At 39.3% G+C, this 21,289-nt stretch overlaps 3 protein-coding genes across 3 annotated transcripts; 2 read left to right on the top strand and 1 right to left on the bottom strand.

Annotated features, from left to right (window-relative positions):
• Nucleotides 1-150: 150 nt before the first annotated feature.
• LOC126056726 (inosine triphosphate pyrophosphatase) lies at nucleotides 151-1,029 on the top strand. The gene has a single exon (XM_049850564.2). The coding sequence runs from the start codon at nucleotides 338-340 to the stop codon at nucleotides 905-907; it is 570 nt and encodes a 189-aa protein (XP_049706521.2). The 5' UTR covers nucleotides 151-337; the 3' UTR covers nucleotides 908-1,029.
• On the bottom strand, nucleotides 673-10,060 carry LOC110371107 (protein artichoke). The gene is made up of 4 exons (XM_021327217.3): nucleotides 9,806-10,060; nucleotides 5,455-5,658; nucleotides 2,758-5,381; nucleotides 673-2,670 (listed from the first exon to the last, which is right to left on the bottom strand). Exons 2-4 carry the CDS (start codon nucleotides 5,595-5,597, stop codon nucleotides 1,145-1,147), a joined length of 4,293 nt encoding a protein of 1,430 aa, XP_021182892.3. The 5' UTR covers nucleotides 5,598-5,658; nucleotides 9,806-10,060; the 3' UTR covers nucleotides 673-1,144.
• Nucleotides 10,061-13,607: 3,547 nt separating this feature from the next.
• LOC126056723 (L-threonine 3-dehydrogenase, mitochondrial) lies at nucleotides 13,608-20,836 on the top strand. The gene is made up of 4 exons (XM_049850553.2): nucleotides 13,608-13,807; nucleotides 15,439-15,963; nucleotides 19,828-20,094; nucleotides 20,488-20,836. Exons 1-4 carry the CDS (start codon nucleotides 13,711-13,713, stop codon nucleotides 20,625-20,627), a joined length of 1,029 nt encoding a protein of 342 aa, XP_049706510.1. The 5' UTR covers nucleotides 13,608-13,710; the 3' UTR covers nucleotides 20,628-20,836.
• Nucleotides 20,837-21,289: the final 453 nt, after the last annotated feature.

Raw genomic sequence — 21,289 nt, 5'->3', positions numbered from 1 at the left:
AAAAAAGAATGTCTCTGGTTTGTTTGTCTATGGTCAAACCTCTTAAGGCTGGCAACACAGCTGAAGCAGGCATTCTCGATAGTTGCATTGAATGGAATGAACGGACCAAATATTATTAGTCTGTGGATCACGTGGACAACACTATTGACGGACAGTGTCATGTCTGTCACTGTCAATGTCAAATAAAATGTCAACATTGCAAGATGTGCTCCTAGAATTTTATTTTAAGTTTTTACAACAATTGTAAATAAAAGTGTAGTTAATAATTAATTTGATGATCAGCACATACCCCACGCTTTAGTTTTAAACCAATCAAAGTAGTGAAAATATATTCAATATGTCTAAGAAAACGATAACCTTCGTCACTGGCAATGCCAAGAAACTGGAAGAGCTCCGGGCTATACTGGGCAATAACTTCCCTTTGGAGATCGTTAGTCACAAGCTAGACTTGCCAGAACTTCAAGGAGAGATAGACGAGGTGTCAATCAAGAAGTGCCAAGAAGCTGCTCGTCGTTTGAAAAGGCCAGTGTTAGTTGAAGATACGGCGCTATGTTTTGATGCTCTAAAGGGACTCCCGGGGCCTTATATTAAGTGGTTCTTGGAGAAACTACAGCCTGAAGGACTCACGAAGATGCTGACGGGCTGGGAAGATAAGTCAGCTAAAGCTGTGTGCACATTTGCTTACTGTTCAGGAAACTGTGAAGATTTAGATGTGAAACTATTCCAAGGCATTACTCAAGGCACAATCGTGGAACCAAGAGGTACTAGAGATTTTGGCTGGGATTGTGTGTTCCAACCTGATGGCTATGATAAAACTTATGCAGAACTACCAAAGTCTGAGAAAAATAAAATATCTCATAGGTACAAAGCTCTAGAGCAATTCAAGGCTCATTTTCATGAAAAATAGTCTTATAGGTCAATGTGTTACAACACCAAATAGTAAAATAAGCCAAGTTAATAATCAGAAATAAAAATCATCATTGCTTGTCTTCTTTGAAGACTAAATAAAGTTCCTACTTATGTTGTGGTACCATGTTAATTTGTTCAAATAAAACCATTTCAAAATATTTTTTATTTTATTTTGTATAATATTACTGATTCTACTTATTTACATTGTAACAAAAGTTCTTTGTGCCTAGTACATTTAACCCATAGCATAAAGTAACATTATAGAAGATAATATAAACTTATTGTATGTATTAGCATTACTCTTTGATGTAGGCTTATGTACACCCGGTGCAATGTAAGGTTCTAAATTTGAATTATTATAATTCTTGTAATACCAGTCATTTTCACCAATTTGTCTTATCTTTGAATCGCCAGTGGTCAAATTTTCTGAAAATCTTGTCTTTGGTTCTCTGTTTGGTGAATAGCTTTCTCTATGTTCATAATGCTCCACTTGTGGATTATTTACTTTTGTGATGGTTGCAGGTCTTTTTCCATGACTTCTTTCATGCAGTTCTGCAGTACTGGGTACCAAGACTGCAGAAAGAGCCGTGGGTGCTGGCTGATCAATATGCTTCTTCATCGGAGGTTTAGATGTCACTGCAGTAGATGAAGAGTAAGACAAAGTACTGCTTTCCATCCAAGCTTGTAGAGACATATCATTACTTGTATCTGTTGTTATAAGCATACTCTCTTTTTCAGTAACTTGAGTTATTGTTAAGTTTGACTCCATCAAATTATATTTACTCAAGTTATTTGGGTCTGACTTTTGTTCTTCAACATTTTTCGTTCTATTGTAAGCAACGTGGGTACTGTTATCATCGTCAATATAAGCTTGTAGCTCATGTATCTCACTTTTACTTTTCTGATGTGTTGTAGTGTTATGAACAGTTTTTACTGGTGGTTTGGTTGACACTGCTGCAACAGCATGTTCCACTGCACCTTGCTTGTTGTGGGTTGAAGCACTTTGGACTTGCATAATATTATTAGTAACATTATGTGTAGGATCAGGTATAGGCATAAAGCCGCCTGCAGTTGTTGGCAGTATTGGAGAGAATCCACCTGTTTCAAACTTAGGTGGTTCTGGTAGCTGGTACTTATTTCCGATGCCGACGTGTGTTGCGGAGTTCTTCTTGTCTGGCCAGTCTATTTTGCGTCCTGTATTAAGAATTTTTCCCATATCTATGGGAGGTAGCGGCATTCCAAAGAACGTAAACCCGCTATTTGGTTGTTTTGGAGGAGGTGGTTTAATCCTGTCAGTCGTATTTTTATTCATCGCAGCATATAACGTGGGCAAGCCTCCCGACGTTCTATTATTGTTTGCCGTTGCACTTACTTCGTTATTTATGCCGTCTATTAAAGTTTCGTTGTAAGGATAATCAACGTATTCATCGTAGAAGTACTCTGATTCTTCTGGGGACGGCCTGTTGATCTTGTTGGCCTGGTACGTGTTTTTAATCTGCGTTGTATAATCCTTTATTTTATCTAATGTTGAATATACTTGTGATGTAGCCAAGTTAGGTAGAAGTGCTTCGTTTTCATGAGTCATACAAGTTCTGAGATGTTCCTCTTCAACCTGATTCCTTGCAGTGTTGGAACAATCATTTCTTCCAAATGGCATACCTTTTACGTATGTTCCATCTGCACATTTGGGCCCAATAGAAGATGATTCGGAAAGCCATGATTTCAGCCATACAATGTGGCAGTTGCAAACTAGTGGATTACCTGAAAATAATGGACAAGTAATTACAAAATGTTACTAAAGAACTGATAGTGCGTTTATAATTTGGTGCTTTAATAATCGATACTTACCATCAATATCCAAAATGGCGATATTATTCCTTAATTTAGAAAATGTATTCTCCAAAACTGTGCTAAGCTTGTTATGCCTCAGTGAGAGAACCTTGAGACGCGGCATGAAATCGAAAGGCTGGCCGCTAATGTGGCATATCATATTGTTATCCAAATTCAACTCAACGAGCCATTCCATGTATTGAAACGATGCTCGTGTCAACCTCATCAGTTTGTTAAAACTCAAATCCAAGACTTCTAAAGAAGTCAACTGATTTAGCCCCGAGTTATCGATACTGGTAATTTGGTTGTTGCTCAAATTCATGTACTGCACTAATGGCATGTTCTCAAAAGCTCGCAACGATATGAACTGTAATCGATTTCCTTGCAGTTCTATTATCCTTAGCTTCGGCAGATTTGCAAATACTCGGTCAGGTAGATCTATAATGTGGTTCCGGCTCAAGTAGATAGATACCAGATTTGGTAGATTAGCTATCGCTCTTGGATGGACCACTTCAATATCGTTATTATCCAAATCTATCGTTGATAGATCTCTGAGGTCTTTGAAGCTTCCAGTTCTGAGTTCCACAAGCTTATTGTTGGGCATTTTAAAGTCTGTCAGAGTGTTTAAACTGTTTATGGAATTGCCATCGAATTGTTTAATGTGGTTGTAGCTCGCATCCAAAACTTTCAACTTTGACATCATGTTCAACGTAGAAGGCAATTCGTAAAGATTATTTGAAGAAATATTTAGTGTTTCTACATCTAACGCCCTGCTGACAATATTTGGGCTTATGCTTTTCAATTTATTTTTACTGAAATCAAGAGATGATAGCGCCGAATTGTCTTGGATTGCCATAAAATCGAAGTTTTCGATTGTATTCCCGTGCAAATTCACTTGTTTTAATAAATTTAGTTTGCTGAAACTTTTTGGGTGAACTGCCATTATTTGATTGTAACTTAAATCTAGTATCTCCAGTCGATCCAAATCACTAAACGTCGTCATCTCGATTTGTCTCAAGCCGTTTCGTTTCATATAAAATCTTCGTAAATTGTGTAATGTTTTCAGACTTCCATGAGGGATTTTCTGGATTCCGTTGCTTGAAATGTCCAAAGTTCTCAAGGATGGTAAATCTAAATCTGGCGAAGGAGGCATTGGCAAGCTTGTGATTTGATTCTGTTGTAAGTATAACTGTTCTAACCCTCGTGGTAGTCCAGGGACGAATTCTATCAGTCTGTTAGAGCTTGCGTCTAATTCATAAAGATTCGCCAAGTTTCTGAATGTAGCTGGGTGTATGGAGACCAGACTATTCCCTGACACATTGACGTATTCTAGTAGAGGTGATTCCATGAAAGTAATCGGATCTATGATAGCTAGCTGGTTGTAACTGAAGTTAATTCTTCGCAATGATGGGAGATTGTACAAAAGTTTAGGCTGTGACCTTGTAAAGAAGTTGTAAGACAAATCTAGTCCTTTGAGTGCTGGCAGATTCCAATAAGGACCTTCATTCATGTCATTCAGGGAATTGTTGCTCAGATGCAGTTCTCTTAACGCAGGCATTGCAACGAATGCGTCTGCTTGTATGAATTTAATATTGTTTTTATTCAAATGTAATCTTTCTAAACTCGGATGACCTCTCAGAGCACCTCGAGGAATTTCCTGAAGTAAGTTTTGACTCAGGTCTAGGAACTTTAAACGGGGTAGAGCATCAAGCAGAGCTCGAAACTCAGATATGTGCATTATTTGGTTCCCAATCAGAGTGAGCTCCTCAACTCCACTACCAGATTGTTGTAAGAACGATTCAGGATGTATCTGGCTTATTCTATTGTAGTTCAAATCTACGACTCTTAGCTTAGGAACTCTGTGAAACGCTCCATGGTGTATGATGTTTATATTGTTATGTGAAAGAAATAGATTCTCCAGCATGGGTTGATCCACAAATCCACCTTCGCTTAATTTATCTATCATGTTGTGATTAAGATTTAAATGCGATAGCATTGGCAAGTCTCTAACAGCCCTCCCAACCATTGTTGCATCTGCGATCTTATTATTACTTAACGATATTTCTCTTAGAGAAGGTAATAAAGATAGAGCTCTCATATGTATCAAGTTAATACCGCAATTAGTTATTTCCAGCCGTCTTAATTTTGGTAAATTATAAAAAGCATTTTCTTTCACAATGCGGAGGTTAACACTTCCTTGGATAAACAATTTCTCTAAGTTAGGCAAGTTTTCGAAAGTATTTTCATTCACGGCATTTAGACTTTCCGATTGAATGTTTATGTAACGTAGTTTCTGTAAGCCAGAAAATGTGGGTATCCTCTTTAGATTTTGCGATTGTATTGTCAAGGCTTGAAGGTTTTGCAGTTTCATCAGACTTTCCGCTGGAAGACTTCTCAAGTCATTCTCAACTATGAATATTTCCACTAAATTTAATTCTTGGGTTTCCAGCCAAGCTCCTGATAGTCTTTCCAGTCCATTGTGCCGGAGCATCAATCTCATAATCTTCACATTTTGGAATATCTTCCCAGGGAGCGATGGGAGATAGTTGTTCTCTATAATAAGTTCATCTATTGGTTTTCTTATAAGCTCTCCTACTTTTTGAACCCCCTTCAGTACTTGGGGCAAGTCGCTGTGTGTACACCTGTAAAAAGTTTGAAATCGTTATAACATAGATCAATTAATTAATCGGCCATATACCGGTTGCTTATACCAACCATATTTGTATGTCTTCGTGTCGGTTTGTGCATATGCACGGCAGTATTGACTCTGGGACCGGACATATCGAAGACTGTCCTGTCGCATATGAAAATGTCAAGAGGAGGAGCCATGAGACTATATCTCTTTTCTTGCGGTCCATTCCTCTAAATCGTGTGTGATGGTCATTGTAGCATATTTCTTGTGGTTTTAATACTCCTTATCTGTAATGATACAAAACAATTTAAATGAGTTTTACATTGCAGCAGATTGTTATTGCTCAAGAAACTCAGTCTAACAGAGGAAACGTCGATTCTTTGTTTTCTTGAAAGCTTAACCCTTGATTGCTCCATCTCCCTGTTCTACGCAAAATCGTAATCCGGCGTCAAGGACCGGCACTAATGAAAACAATGTGTTATAGAAACAATACCTCACCGGAACGGTCCGGTGGTTGAGTTGCACTTTCACTTATTCACCATTGTTATTAACGGCGATCTGTGCAATGTTATTTACGTCATTGTTTTAGGGTTATGCAAGTCATTGATGGAGTATTGTTGATGTAGGTCACAATTCGGCCTTCGGAGTATTTGGTCCGTTGAGATTACAATGCCTTGCCTGCATACGTTAGCTTTGGATTAACGGATAATCATTATCTAACTTCTTAGTATTTTGCGTCGCATACGCATAATGCGAGTTTTAGGGTTCTTTGGATGGTGATAGCCACTAGCCATCACCAACTATCGGTGAATACTTTTTCATTTCTAAGTAAGGTAATTTGGTAAGTAGGTACTTAAGTTTAGTTTTCTTTGATACTTAAGACTTCGGAAAGTTGGTTCTAAGTCAGGCAGACAGATTATGAAACCAGGAGAGGAAAAGTCTAAAATGATTAAAATAGTTTAATGCATTGTGTATTCTTGTAAGCATTAACAAACGTTACGTTTTAAATAGCAATTAACTGCGCAATGCCTTCATAAACGACTCATTATATTGCACAAGTTAACCAAAGCGTTACTTGCAGTCCAGATTTGCATATTTTCTGTTTTATTTTCAAAAGAAACATACTAAAGATACCTAACGTTAATTAACGAATCATGTTCATACCGTTCACGCTGAATATTTTGATGCAGCAAACTGTCATAGTAACAAAAAGTGAAGATGACGTATTTTATATGATGTTGTTGACATATGCAGTTACATAAGAGCTGGAAAATCTCATCAGGTGACATAATTTTTAACGCTTCAATGCAGAACAAATTGGTTAGTCACGTAATAATATTAGGTTTGCAGTTCGGATTGTATAAAGATTGGCTTTAAGAGACCCTAGCTAGAAGATGAAATGATATCCTATAGGAGGTAGGTACTCCTATTGACTGTAAAAATGAGTAAAAACTAAGATACCGTGACCTGTCTGTCTATGAACCAGCACTAGAGCGGAAACATAACGTCTGCTGCTCACGATACATACTTTATGTGCTAAGTAGATCCTTAAGTAGGGTAATGATAGATATTACCTACATTGCATCATATCAACTTAACACATTCGGTGATCCGTCCATGACAGAACTTTGCCTTAAAAAGTGCCTTGGTAGTCACCTACTTCCCCGATTAGGAATCGAACCCTAATTCTCATACTTGGGAGGCAGGGGATCACTTTAACCGCTGGACCAAGGTAGGTAGTAAGGTAGTACCTACCCCGGGGCTGCGGGTTTGTTCAAAAGAGTTACCGCGGCCCTGGTAGGTACATAAAGGGCCTACGACGGAACACGACAGTTTTTAATCAGTAAGAGTCTGACACTCCCTCACCGCTGCTAACCAACAGGCGGGAGGGGTCATTTGATGATTTTTGACGTCGTTAAAAAAAGGTAGGTACCTATACCTACCTACTGGTACTAAGTACCCTGCCTTTTCCCAAATGATGGCGCTTACAAGGATCTCAGATATAAGAGAGTGCTTAAAGATTTCTTACTGTAGGTATTCTAGTAAAACCCACGACATTAAAGAGACAGATACCTACACACATCTATCGTAGTACCTACTCCGCATGCAAGCAGAACGTATGCAGTAAACGGGACACCAGTCATTATGGTACAGTTATCGCGTTTATCTCCGTAACTGTAGACAACTGTCATCTCAGATGGTTCTGCTAAGTAGTACGATCTTGTGTGGGTTATTTTTGTTTGATTACAGTTTTATGGTTGTGGCCTGTCATTTGCGGATATTATAAAGTGGAAAAGGCTCATATTAATTTGATGCTAGAAAACTCCAAGTGGTATAGCCCTGTCTAACTGAGGGTACGTAGGTACCCTTATAATTCAAGGTTTTTATTGACCTGTATTGTAAAATGTATCTTGAGTGATTACCAATGATGCAGTTTAACAGTAGGAAACAACAAATATACCTATAGAGCCACATAAACATAAGAAGTAATGTTTTTATTAATCCACAATAATCCCTGATATAAAATATATAATGGACCTACTACACTAGGTACTTAAATAAGTAATCGATTGCACCATGTGGCGATTAGATAGATAGATATTTCTAGACATTATGACAAGGAGAACGCGAGTAGGTAAGGTCAGTTTTCTCAATATTCATCGAGGTAAGTGACTGAGTAGATAGACACGTATGTACCTATGCAATAAATATTATGTGCAGTTTAATTATCTACCTGTCTTGACTGGAAATCTGTACACGAGATAATATAAAAGAGTAACCTTTATATTTCGATTTTTTTACGAATGAGGTATTTTTACGAGGATAATAGCAAAGGCAAATACATAAGAACTTAATATACTAGGCAACCATTACCTGCCTTAACATTGATTGACATAGGTAGGTGCATATTACCTCTACAAATGACGCAATCAAATAATTTACTGAAAACTGGAGCGAAGCCGCAAACGTAGAGGTCTGCAGAAGATCGTAAATTGCGCATAAAATAATGGTTTATGTGAAACACACTAACCTAGTACCCTATCTCAAATCAAAAATGTATGAATTTTCTAGAAGGAAAGACATAATTATAAAATATACTGTGATAAAAGCGCATAGACAAGAAGTCGTGAAGTAAGGGTGTGCAATTGCATAAGAATGCGATCCCTGAAATGACAGAACACCGTCTGAGTTTGTGTGAGTCCGTGATCACCAACTACTTACATTACCTACTAACTTTTTCCAGGGACTTTGCCCTTGGCTTCGATAAATAGAAAATAACAATAGAAAAAGTCCTTCATTTTTCTCCCAATCTTCTTAACGCTATTAGGATTTAAAAAAAAAACGTTTTTATGTAGAAAGATTATGATCGCCAGTTCGGAAGCAGACCTTAGTGGCGGCTGACGGAGGAATAGAAACGGAAAACATTGCTTCAACTGCAAATAACTTGAGACCAGAAGAAGACATTAGGGTTCGGCAGTTCCACATAATACCTACCTATCTTAATTACAAATAATTTTTATTAGATGTTTATCGATAGGAATAGCTAAAGCGCTTGCCGATTAATTAGGCCTTGCCCTAACTACCAACTACAATACTGAATTAAAACCGATTGTTATAGATATCTGCATTGTGCTGTTTACCTGTGATGCATACAACGTCAACTGATCCCTATCTCGTGCATTTCTATTAGATTTTCTATTTTTAGAGCAGTGCACTTTCTATTATTTTAATTAACAGCTGAGCCTTCGTATAGGTAAACATACCACATAAAAACCGAAAATTAAATGATATTTAGGTAAGCAATAATCATCTATGCAGTCATGCATGTATGCATAAGACATTTATGATAGCTGATTTATTTTTTGTTTTACTTTGGTAAGTAGCTGTACCTGAAAACCTGTTTTGGCGATTGCATAATGGCAACAAAAAAACTCGAGGAAAGGTCACTAGCATTTGTATATTAAAGGTGCAAAATAAAAAAAGGTCGTTGTGGTCTAAAACCGGTCAATATCATCGTAAACAGTCAGGCATTAAGACTAACACACTCAAACTTGGTTGCAGAAATATTCTTCTGGACCTTAAAATTTACAAAAGACAGCTCCCAAAACGTCAACCCGTCACCACTTTTTATGTTCTCTTCTGAAAAGAAGACTGACACTGTTTTTCTAACCATCATCATCATCATATCAGCCAATTGCCGTCCACTGCTGAACAGCTCCGTTCTCCGTTTCTCCCCAAAAAACGCCAACTATCCCAGTCTTGGTCTTTCTAACCGCACCGTAAGATATATTTACCTCCAAAGGCACGTACTTCAAGAACACATTATCTAATCTATAAGCTAAGAAAACAATACGATTTCCATGCACGCATCATTCACTAAACAAACCCACTAGAGATAATATTAATCAAACATTCATGGGGGCCTTCGTTTACCGTCAAAGATGATGCAAAGAACACAGCAGCGTCAACTCCGTTTAAGACGTCAGAACACGATGCACTGTTACGCAATAATCACAAAACAACTGACTGACGGACTGGACAAGCGTGGCTTATGGTGGCCCAACGTGGACTGGGATGCGAGTATTTCGCATGTAAACACCAGACTTTCGGTTCACAGCTCGATGCACATCAAGTAACTTATCTTTCACCATTGTGGCGCGTGCTGCCGCCCGTAACTACTTGTGGACTATCATAGATGTGAATGTTGAGGTGCTATTGTTTTTGCTATTTGCCTCTTAGAGGACTGGTTTGATATTATACAAAATCATAATCAGGATCATTCTGACCACATCTTTACTCTTTTCGAATCTCAACCTCATTCCACTTCATCCTCAGTATAAACGCATTCTGATTCTAAAGCCACATTTTTCAAAAACTCATTCTTATTCCGATCTCATGGTTATTCTTAACTCACTATCTTCTTTTCCGAAATTCGCTCTAATTTTATCCTAATTCTGACCTCAGGCTCTTGTCTTCCTGAACTCTTTCTAATTACATCCAAGAAATATCCCTATTCTAAACTCACCATTTCCTCAACTAACTTTATTCTGATCTCAGCTTAATCCTAAAGTTACCAATTAGGTACTTATTTTATTTGGAAAAACACATAGTCGCAAAAATACACAGATGCAAATAAACTTAGTAGACGTAGATATTTGCCTATCTGCATAATTTTTATTCTTTGAAAAAGAACTTGCAAAATAAAGAATTCTAAGCGACTTATCTCGATTAAATCGTACAATGTGGTAACTAGGAAGGGTGGCAGCCTGGACAATGAAATTGCCATATGTCGCCTTAATTACTCTATTGAAACATGTCTGTAATCAGAAATACAAACAATAGGTACTTACACTGTATTTTAAATCTTTATCTTTAATAAGAAGTTTAGTAATAGTTATAATTATTTATACATTTAAATACTACCCTTGTTCTTTGTCCCACACACCCTCATTGTATGGCATACAACATACACAGTAATTAAGTACCGTCCATCTAACGAATAAAGAAATAAGTTTTAGTCTCAACAGAATCGGCTGTAAGAATTGCCACCGATTAGGCCGGGACAACACCAAAGAGGAAAGATATTTTTTAAACAAGCAATAGAATTGTGTAATTGACACATATTGTCTTAGCTCAGCTTCAGAGGAGATCGCTGTGCTGAGATGTGAAACCGATAGCTCTAACGGATGAGAAACCGGTCACACCTGACTCTATCCTCCGATATTATGAAAGCTACCTCTAGTTCTAACTGAAGACAAGAGGATACACCTAAGCTAAACCGCATATGGCTAAACCTTAGAGTAGCCACATTTCGGGCTTTAGCCATAACATGCATGCTCTATAGTCGTGACCTATGTTGAAGAATTGGACTTGGGCAAAAAAAGAAAAACAAATAGGTACCTAGTCCTAACATTTGTTCCTCATCATAATCAAATCGCAAAATAATCTCAATTCCAAAACGTCGTAAATGGATGCAAAGCAAGTTGTTTGCCAATTCTTATGGCGTTACGTGAGTTTGCAAAAACGTGTTTTATATCCTGCTGGCCTTGGTATTAGATGTCGCGCAAAAAAACATAGATTTTGTGTTTGGCCAAAGAAACCGAACTATTTCGCGAATGGTGGCTGTACTGTGTGGTATGTTGCCTACAGCACTTTATAAAATATTAATAAAAAAAAAATCTACTCCTGCCGTTTTTTTGTAAATTTTAGGTAGCTATTTTTTAGGACTGGCAAAATAGAAGATTTAAACAAAGTTTAGATAAATATAATGAAACAATTTAGATCTCTCAATAGCTAGGAAACCTACCCCGGAAACATATACCCAAGATAGTCTCGTACGCTAAAAGAAATCTAGGATACAGTTAATTACCAAAACAATAATATTTCCTTAAAATACTAAAAAGGTCTTTGAACATTTAATAACTCGCGGTGTTCTCTTGTTGCTAAGCTCATCTTATCAAACATGGGTGACTTCATCACAAAACCACGTGTTTTTGTATAATAAGGTGTTTATTATAGAACGTGACCATCTGACGTAATTACTGCCAAATAATATCCTTCGTTTTCGCAAACATATACCAGCGCTTATTTAAATAACATAACGTCGAGCCCATTTTTGCTGTATGAATAATATAATAATAATAATATTTTAATTGCCAACAAGACCAGTTTACATTAGGCTATAAATAATATTTAGGGAAACTTCTAATGGAACCATTATCATAATATTCGTCTACGGATCAAAACCAAAACCTAACTTAGAGCACCCTTACTGAAACTATCTCTATGTATTAAGATCAGTAGGAACAGGTTTTTTGAAAATGCTAGTCATAGTGATTTGCAAAACGCAAAAGGCCTTGCCGTACTTAAACAAAAAATCGTTTGAAAATATTATGGTCTCGGATCCTGCTGTAAAAAACCCAAAACTCAGCTATCTTACCAGATATCGGCTTCCCGAACTCTTGCAGCAGTATTTATTTCTTTTTTTATTAACGAGACAAGTAAAAACCGACTTCCAAAAACACTAAAAAGTAAAAAAAAAAACGAATTTTAGGTGCATCGGCCTAGAAGTCGGTGTTTTGCCACCGACTTCTAGGCCGATGCACCTAAAATTCGTTTTTTTTTTACTTTTTAGTGTTTTTGGAAGTCGGTTTAATTTTTTTGTAAAAAAGTTTATTATTTACAACTTTTCAGTGATACGAATAGTTGTCACCATCCATATATGTGGAAAGTTCTCATAAATACAAAGAATATAAGCCCAAAAACGAGGTATTTTACATATTCAGTTGTCGAATTCCCTCGACCTTCTCTGGTCTCCATCATCAGGTCAGCTCCAAACCTGCACTGTTGCAAAGGTCTCGTCAATACAAATAATATAAGCCCAAACACGAGGTAGTTTACATATTCAGTTGTCGAGTTCCCTCAACCCTCTCTGGTCTCCATCATCAGGTCAGCTTCAAACCTTCACTGTTGAATAGTGCTTTCAGGCATGCACCTGAATGTCAAGTTTTTACCCTAAGTATGCCTACAACTTTCGAAGGTTGCCCTCGATTTCTCAGGGTTTCCATCATCAGATCCTGACCTGATGACGATGGGACCAAATGACAAGCATACCCTTTCAAACAAAAAAAGAATTTTTGAAATCGGTCCAGGCGTCTTTGAGAAATCGAGTAACAAACATAAAAAAAAAAAAAAAAATACAGCCGAATTGAGAACCTCCTCCTTTTTTTGAAGTCGGTTGAAAAGAGGGATCTTCTTTCTGAGCACGAAGAGTCCCGAGATGGTAAAACGGCCTTGCCCCATATCTTCTCCTTATCTTTGGGGTCGGTCATGCATATCTTCTACCATAACTATGCCAATCTTTCCAACGTCATCTAAATACCTTAACGATCACTGGAACTAACAACAAAGTTATTGGGTAATAGTGTTGCTAGAGTTCCTACTGTTCTAAAATGAGACACACCCTCATTCAATCCAACAAAGATATACTGGCTATACATACCTACGTACGAATTTTTCTAAACAAAGTTGATATTTTCAATTTTCCACTGCTAATTTGTCCGTGTAAAAAATTCAATGTCAAGTTTGTTCAAAAATTGACATAAGAGGCGACACACCCACCAAATCTTTTCGATCGCAACTGCATCTTAAGAGTTTGATAATAAGGTCCATTTTTTTATAGCCGGGGTTATCATACGATACACTACATAGGTAGATGTAATATTGGTTTACAACCTGTTTCCACCTCACGCGAGACCCTGCGTACTGTTTACCAGTTACCGTTTGTCTTACACAGTGTTTTATCGTGTCGCCTATCTGACGTTAGATCCTCCGTAATTATGTTCCTAAGAAATTTATATCGGACTTCAATTAAATTAAATGTTAGAAATTATTCTGGAAGCAAATTAAAGAAGCCACCAAAGATTTTAATTACGGGTGAGTTTTATTTTGTGATATCTACATAGGAAGGAATTAATTTTAAAAAAATGTTGTGCAAAAAAACTACGTAAAAAATTAATTGACTGTCCGCAAAAAAAATACATTTCGCTAAAATGATGATAAATAAGATGATATATAGCTGGTTAATAAAACAGAAGTAAATATATAAAAATAAAACGATCGCGTCCTAAAACACGCAAAATAAATAACCGATAAAATCAGGCTAACGCTACGATTAGGCATGTCTAGCCGTCTAAGTGAAAGGATAAAATGCAGTGAAGGCTGCATTCAACAAAATACTAGTTATAAAATAAATCCCAGTGAAAAATGCAGTAGTTTCTAATCATATCAGCCTGACTGATCGAATGAAGCGAAAGTGCACGAGGATGACGAATTGTTGCTCAAACGCGTGCATTCCGGTGCCAGTGGTGGCGTGGTTCAAACAGGTAAACCAACTAACCAACTATGTATAATGTAGAGCAGGTTAATGATACAGAAACCTCGGGATGAGAGTGAACGTTGCCCAAAAAAAACATTGCGCAAGAATGAACCTCTATTGTTTTTTATTAAGGAATAAAAAGTTTGGTGGGACCTCTTATGGAATTCAGTAAATTAAGAGTTAGTGGGCTTGGAAAAGGATCAGTGGTCCAGTCATTGGTCCACAAAACTTTAAATAACCATTTAGTAAGACAACTCCACGCCAGGCATCCCGTCTCGAAAAAAAATATAAGTCATTCAAAAAATGGTAGGCGCGCGGAAAAATGGCTTAACGTGTGGATAACTCTACACTTCATGCCACTTTAATACAAATAAAAACAATAAATAAGAATAATAATCGGTGATTCTCTTATATAATTTTATGGTGAAAAAAGGATTTCTCAGTAGTCAAATGCTATCCTAAATACCTAGGTTGATGGCCATTTAATTTTACGCTGAACTCAAAATCGATGATCTCGATTTTAGAAACGAATACGATGTTTTAAAGATATGAATGAATAAATAACTCTATTTACGCTTATCATGAACTGCCTATTAATACTACTGTAAGCATAATCTTACGTTGATCCGGTCGATCACATTGACCCACAAGGCGGCAGTGTTGTCTTGTGCGAGACCGATAAGTTCCTCCGTTTTATCTCCGCTATTACAGATCAGAATATAGATACCTACGCATATGTAATTGATTATATCGATGTCAATGAACGAGAAATAGTGTAACTTCAATCAGATGTTAGTCAACTAAGATAATAGGATAAAGACTTTTTTTTTTCAAACGCTATTTCGCAATAGGAATGTTGTGCGAAAGATGACGATTGCAAATCTAAGGATCTCATTTCCGCGTAATTTGTTTACATAAATATTACTTCTTGTACGTACATAATCTCTACGTCGTAGTAATATGAAGAAGGTAATTCAATAACATGTTTGTGTGGAAAACCGAGTATCACCACGTTTTGACTAACACGAGGCATTTCAAAACGCAGTATCGGAACACATTGTAACTAATGACGTAGATCATATTTAATTGCCGAAGAGCATTTTCAGTAGGTTCTATATACTTATACTATATCTTGTGTAATTAAGGTAGCTTCCGAATCATTTATTTTAAATAAACGTTATCTTTACAGGAGGCCTCGGTCAACTAGGCGTTGAGTGCGCCCGGTATCTTCGGGGAAAATATGGCCGAGAAAACGTAATCTTATCAGATATAATCAAGCCTTCCCAAGACATCGTCAATGACGGGCCCTACATTTTTGTGGACATTCTGGACTTTAAGGGTCTCCAAAAAACTGTGGTAGACCACAGGGTTGACTGGCTGATTCACTTCTCAGCTCTTCTCAGTGCGATTGGAGAGCAAAACGTTCCTTTAGCCGTGCGAGTGAATATAGAAGGAGTGCATAATGTTATTGAACTTGCCAAACAGTATAATCTAAGGATCTTTGTGCCGAGTACAATAGGGGCCTTTGGCCCGGACTCTCCTAGAAACCCTACTCCTAATATAACTGTACAAAGACCTAGGACTATCTATGGTGTGTCTAAAGTGCATGCGGAGTTGTTAGGGGAATATTATTATCATAAGTTCGGTTTAGATTTCCGTTGCTTGAGGTTCCCTGGTGTCATATCTAGTGACCCACCTGGAGGTGGTACAACAGGTAAGGGATTTTTTTATTAGACAGACTTTCCACAGTCCTCCTTTTAACTAACCAACCCAAACCAGGCACTTTCAAGAGGCTAGTTCTTTTAAAATACCTTGTATTTTTAGCAAGTCATCATCTGGCTAACTTCACGAATACCATATTCTTAAATATTTACCGTGTCTTTTTTTAACGTTAATGCCTTAGCAACAGGTTGGCTACCAAGATAATTGGTTATAATTCCATGACGTAACGTAGTTTTTTTTTTGTATTGATGCAAAAATTGTCTTGATGTGAAGCCTTGAACGCGGTAACTGACCGACTTCCACGCGGACGTGAGTTGCTCAAACAATAATATTTATTAAGTCTAAATTTTAGGAATACGTACCTACTTATGTAAGTACGACCGTTCAAAATTTTTGCTCATCTGGTCATTAGCATTGATGAGGCTTGTTGGCTTTGGACCACAACACGTCTCGAACGTAGATACTATAGCTTCACAGCAGGACCAACGGCTTAACACCGACTCAGGAGGTTCCTTCATCATCATCAGCCTATAGCAGTCCACTGCTGGACATAGGCCTCTCCAAGTGCACGCCACTGAGATCGGTTTTCGGCTTCTCGCATCCAGCTCCTGCCAGCCACCTTGCGCAAGTCATCACTCCACCGTGCCTGAGGACGTCCTACACTACGTTTGCCGAGGCGTGGTCTCCACTCTAGAACGCGTTTACCCCAACGGTTATCGGTTCTTCGGCTAATATGGCCAGCCCACTGCCACTTCAGCTTGCTGATTCGGTGGGCTATGTCGATGACCTTGGTTCTCTGACGGATTACCTCATTTCTGATGCGATCCCTCAGAGAAATGCCGAGCATAGCCCTTTCCATAGCCCGCTGAGCGACTTTAAACTTGTGAACCAGCCGTACCGACAGTGTCCACGTTTCGGCTCCGTAAGTCATGACAGGTAGGACGCACTGATTGTAGACTTTTGTCTTTAGGCACTGTGGGATCGACGATGTTAGGACTTGACGTAGCTTCCCAAATGCAGCCCAACCCAACTGAATTCTCCTATTCACCTCGTCCTCAAAGTTGTTTCTACCTAACTGCAATGTCTGCCCGAGGTAAACATATTTCCGAACAACTTCGAGAACGGCGCCGTGTATCGCAATCGGTTCCGGTAGAACATGTTCATTGAACATGACCTTGGTTTTGTCCAAGTTCATCCGTAGGCCAATGCGTAGAGAAGATTCAGCCAGGTCGTTCAGCATCTGTTGTAGGTCATGCAGCGTTTCCGCCATGATGACGATATCGTCAGCAAATCGCAAGTGAGAGATGTGTTCGCCATTGATGTTGATGCCGCGTCCTTTCCAGTTCAGCGTCTTGAACATATCCTCCATTGCATTAGTGAACAGTTTCGGAAATAACATCCCCTTGTCTCACTCCTCGATGCAACGGTATGGGCCTTGTTTGCTGATTCTGTACTTGGACGGACATTGTAGCGGCTTCGTAGAGACATCTCATCACTTGGATGTATCGCCAATCTACTTGACAACGCTGCAGGGACTCCAGAACAGACCAGATTTCAACCGAGTCAAAGGCCTTCTCATAGTCCACAAATGCTAGACACAGGGGCTGATTATACTCTTCGGTCTTCTGTATAATCTGCCGCACTGTGTGGATGTGGTCTATGGTGCCGTATCCGCTCGAAACCCAGCCTGCTCCGGTGGTTGGAATTCGTCGAGTCTTCGCGCAAGTCGGTTCGTGATCACTCTTGAGAACAGCTTATAGACGTGGCTTAGGAGGAAATGGGTCGATAGTTCTTCAACTGGGTTTTGTCTCCCTTTTGAAGAACAGGACGACAACACTCCTACTCCACGCCTCTGGAGTTCTCCCTTCAAACAGGACGGCATTAAAAAGCTTCTGGAGCTCCACCAGTAAGGGGTTTCCTCCTGCTTTTAATAGCTCTGTTGTAATGCCATCCTCGCCAGGGGCTTTTCCATTTTTGAGCTGTCTCAGAGCGATCTCGATTTCGCCACTGCTGACTTCTGGCAGGTCTTCGGTGAAATGGCGCGTTAATGTGGCTCTAGAATCCTCATTTCCGGGATCAGGTCGAGATGCATGCGATGCGTATAACCGGCCATAGAAATTTTCCACTTCCGAAAGGACTGCCGGCACCGAAGAAACGACTTCTCCACTTGTTGTGGTCAGCTTCGTCAAGTGGCTTCTTCCAAGAGATTGTACGAACACCTTTGACCCCCGATTTAGCTCAATTGCTCTTTCAATGGCAAGAGTATTGGAGCACCGGAGGTCGCGTCGTACGTGCTTGTTGATCTCTTGGTTTAGAGCCCGCTTAGCTGACGAAGTGACAGGCGGGTTTTCACGTCGTTTCTTCATAAGCCCTAAAGTCTCTTCCGAAAGCTTTGATTTCTTGCCCTTACGCTGCATGTTACAGAATCTCGAACCTTCCTCCCTGAGGATCCGAACCACATATTCGTGGTTCTGGTTAACGTCTGTTGTGGTTTCCACGGCGGCAAATCGGTTCTCCAAATTTGACTGGAACGTTTCAGATCCTGTCATGGTTTGGAGCAGTGTTGGTCGGAGTCTGGCCTTCATCAGACGGAAACGTTCAGCCTTGAAGTTGATATTCAGAGAGCCTCGGACAAGTCGGTGATCGCTCCCGGTATTAAACCTATTGATCACAGAGACGTCTCTGAATATATGCTTCTTGTTCGTCATGATGAAGTCAATCTCCTTTTTAGTCATAGTGTCGGGGCTTTGCCACGTCCACTTCCTTTGGGGCTGCTTTTTGAAAAAGGAGTTCATCAAAAAGAGCCCCTCGCGTTCGAGGAAGTTGACGAGCATTTGCCCCCTATGATTCCTGCTTCCAAATCCATGGGATCCTACTGCCGATTCGCCGCAAATCTGTACTCCCACTTTAGCGTTAAAGTCCCCCATGACAACGGTGTAATGGGTCTTTGTAGTGAAGTGGAGGGCCCTTGATATATCATCAAACATATCCTCCACTTCATCGTCTGAATGTGTCGAGGTCGGTGCGTACACTTGCACTACCTTGAGGCTATACCTGTCGGTGAGCTTTATGATAAGGTACGCTACCCTGTTCGACACACTAGACACCTCCACAACGTTATCAGCTAGGGACTTATTAACCAGAAACCCAACGCCACCTTGGGATTGTTGGTCTCCCTCTCGGAAGTACATTAGGTGACCTGATTCGAGGGTTATGGTGTCCTCCCCCTCTCTTCGAACTTCACATAACCCTAATATGTGCCACCTAATCTTCCCAAGTTCCACCTCGAGTTGCGCCAGATGCGAGTCAAGCCGTAGCGTGCGGCCGTTGTACGTCGCCAGAGTCAGTTTAGTTTGGTGGCCTCCCGTAACCCGGAGATTCTTCGCACCCCCTGTCCCACCGTAACCACGGTCGCCACCGTGACCGGGAATAGCGGGACTGCCGGGAACTAGGGGCCGTGGCTTTTTTGTGCTGCTCATGGAGGTATTTAGCCTACTGCTATCACGCTGGCCAGACGGGTTGATAGAGGGTTTTTTTCCGAGTTTTCCTTCTCTCGCACTGGTGTTCGGTGCATTTTTTACTCCATTAGTCGACTTCTACGACACCCACTGGAAGAAGGGGTAGCGACATGTGTATTCTTAAGCCGTCGCTACACGGCTTAAGGAGAGCAGGAGGTTCCTTACAGAGATCATAAATCGATCCCTGCAAAGACCTTCACACCGTCACCTAGCTCCAAGAAAAACTATGAAAGTTAAGATTCAGTTATCAGTCGAAGTGTGGGACTGATATTGAACCACATCCCATTCCCCTAAAGTAGGTCTTCGTGCAAACTTTCAATGTTTTCTTGTGTTTCCAGACTATGCCATTGCGGTCTTCCACGACGTCCTCAGAAAGGGGCAATACCAGTGCTACCTCAAACCTGACACCAGGTTACCCATGATGCACGTGAGAGATGCTCTCCGAGCTCTTTCGGAGTACCTGGAGGCACCAAATGAGGTCCTCAACAGAAGAGTATATAACGTCACATCAATGAGCTTCACCCCGGAGGAACTGTCAGAAGCAATGATCAAATATATACCGGAATTCAAGATCACTTACATGCCTGATAGCAGGCAGGAAATAGGTTGGTATTTATCGTAGTATTTACATAAACAAAGCTGTGGAAGTCACGGTTTAAGGGCAGAAAATACATTATTTGCAACGAAACGAAAATACATACATAACCACATACATGACCAAAATAGAAAATTATTTTTTCGGCATTTGTGGTGGACGTGGTAGGTGCCATTAGGGAAACTGAAGTACCTAAGTAAGGTACTTTTTATATAAGTCTGTTAGTTTTGATCAGCATGTTTCAGAAGTTAATGCTCCTAAATAAGAGCCCCCCTATCCTCTCATGCTCTGTAAGACCCCCTTACCTGCCGATGCCTTGTTTTTGATCGCTAAAAACTTTAAGACCTACCGGTAATTTTCAATTTCTTTAGAATTCTAAAACACGTCCTATATAAAATTCCAGCGGACTCCTGGCCCCAAGTATTCGACGACAGCGAAGCCAGAAGGGACTGGAATTGGAAACCTGAGATCGATATGGACAGCCTCGTCAAACTGATGGTCAAGGAAGTGAAAGAAAAAATTGCTGCCAATGGACAATCATAACGTGGAGTCTTGTTCATACCGTGTGCTCAATGCTTATTAATGTGTTTGTCACTCGAAAGAGCCCCTTTCTTTGTACAGGAGCACAATTGAGTGCTTGAAACGCGTATTCTGTCTTATGTATATAAGTCAGTCTCATCTCAGTTTTATAGCTGAAAAGACGTCAGTGTTAATAGTACTTATTGTTATTTAAATAAACGCTTAAATAATAATGGCATATGTCTTTGTTTATTTATTTTATACCTTATTAGTTTCAAGTAATAAGCCGTGTAAGGTTTTAGGTCATTGTCATATATTAGCTAGAACTAAGATATTATATTACCGGTCTTATTGACATCGACTTGTGCTGCATAAATTATGCGAAGGCACCTTGGCTTATCCTTTGAATCTCGAATAGATTTATTGAGTTGTTTTAAACGATTAAATGGCATGCACGATAAATAAAAGAAAAAAAACTTCGATCAATTCCTTTATTTAAGCATAAAACAAAATAAAAATCACCTTTGCTTAAAGGAATAATAAAAACAGTGTTAAGCATGTACACGTTTGCTACCTACAGATACACAATGAAAAAGAAAACAATTACCCCTACCATGAGTATACAACTAGAATTTGAAAGTGATGTGTACGAAATTAAGGCAAATTAATCTTGGAGCGGATAGACT

The sequence above is a fragment of the Helicoverpa armigera genome, chromosome 6 (genome assembly GCF_030705265.1).
Source record: "Helicoverpa armigera isolate CAAS_96S chromosome 6, ASM3070526v1, whole genome shotgun sequence".
Taxonomy (NCBI): Eukaryota; Metazoa; Arthropoda; class Insecta; order Lepidoptera; family Noctuidae; genus Helicoverpa; species Helicoverpa armigera.
The sequence above is the reverse complement of the archived record's forward strand: the minus strand, read 5'-3'. Positions and strand labels throughout refer to the sequence as shown.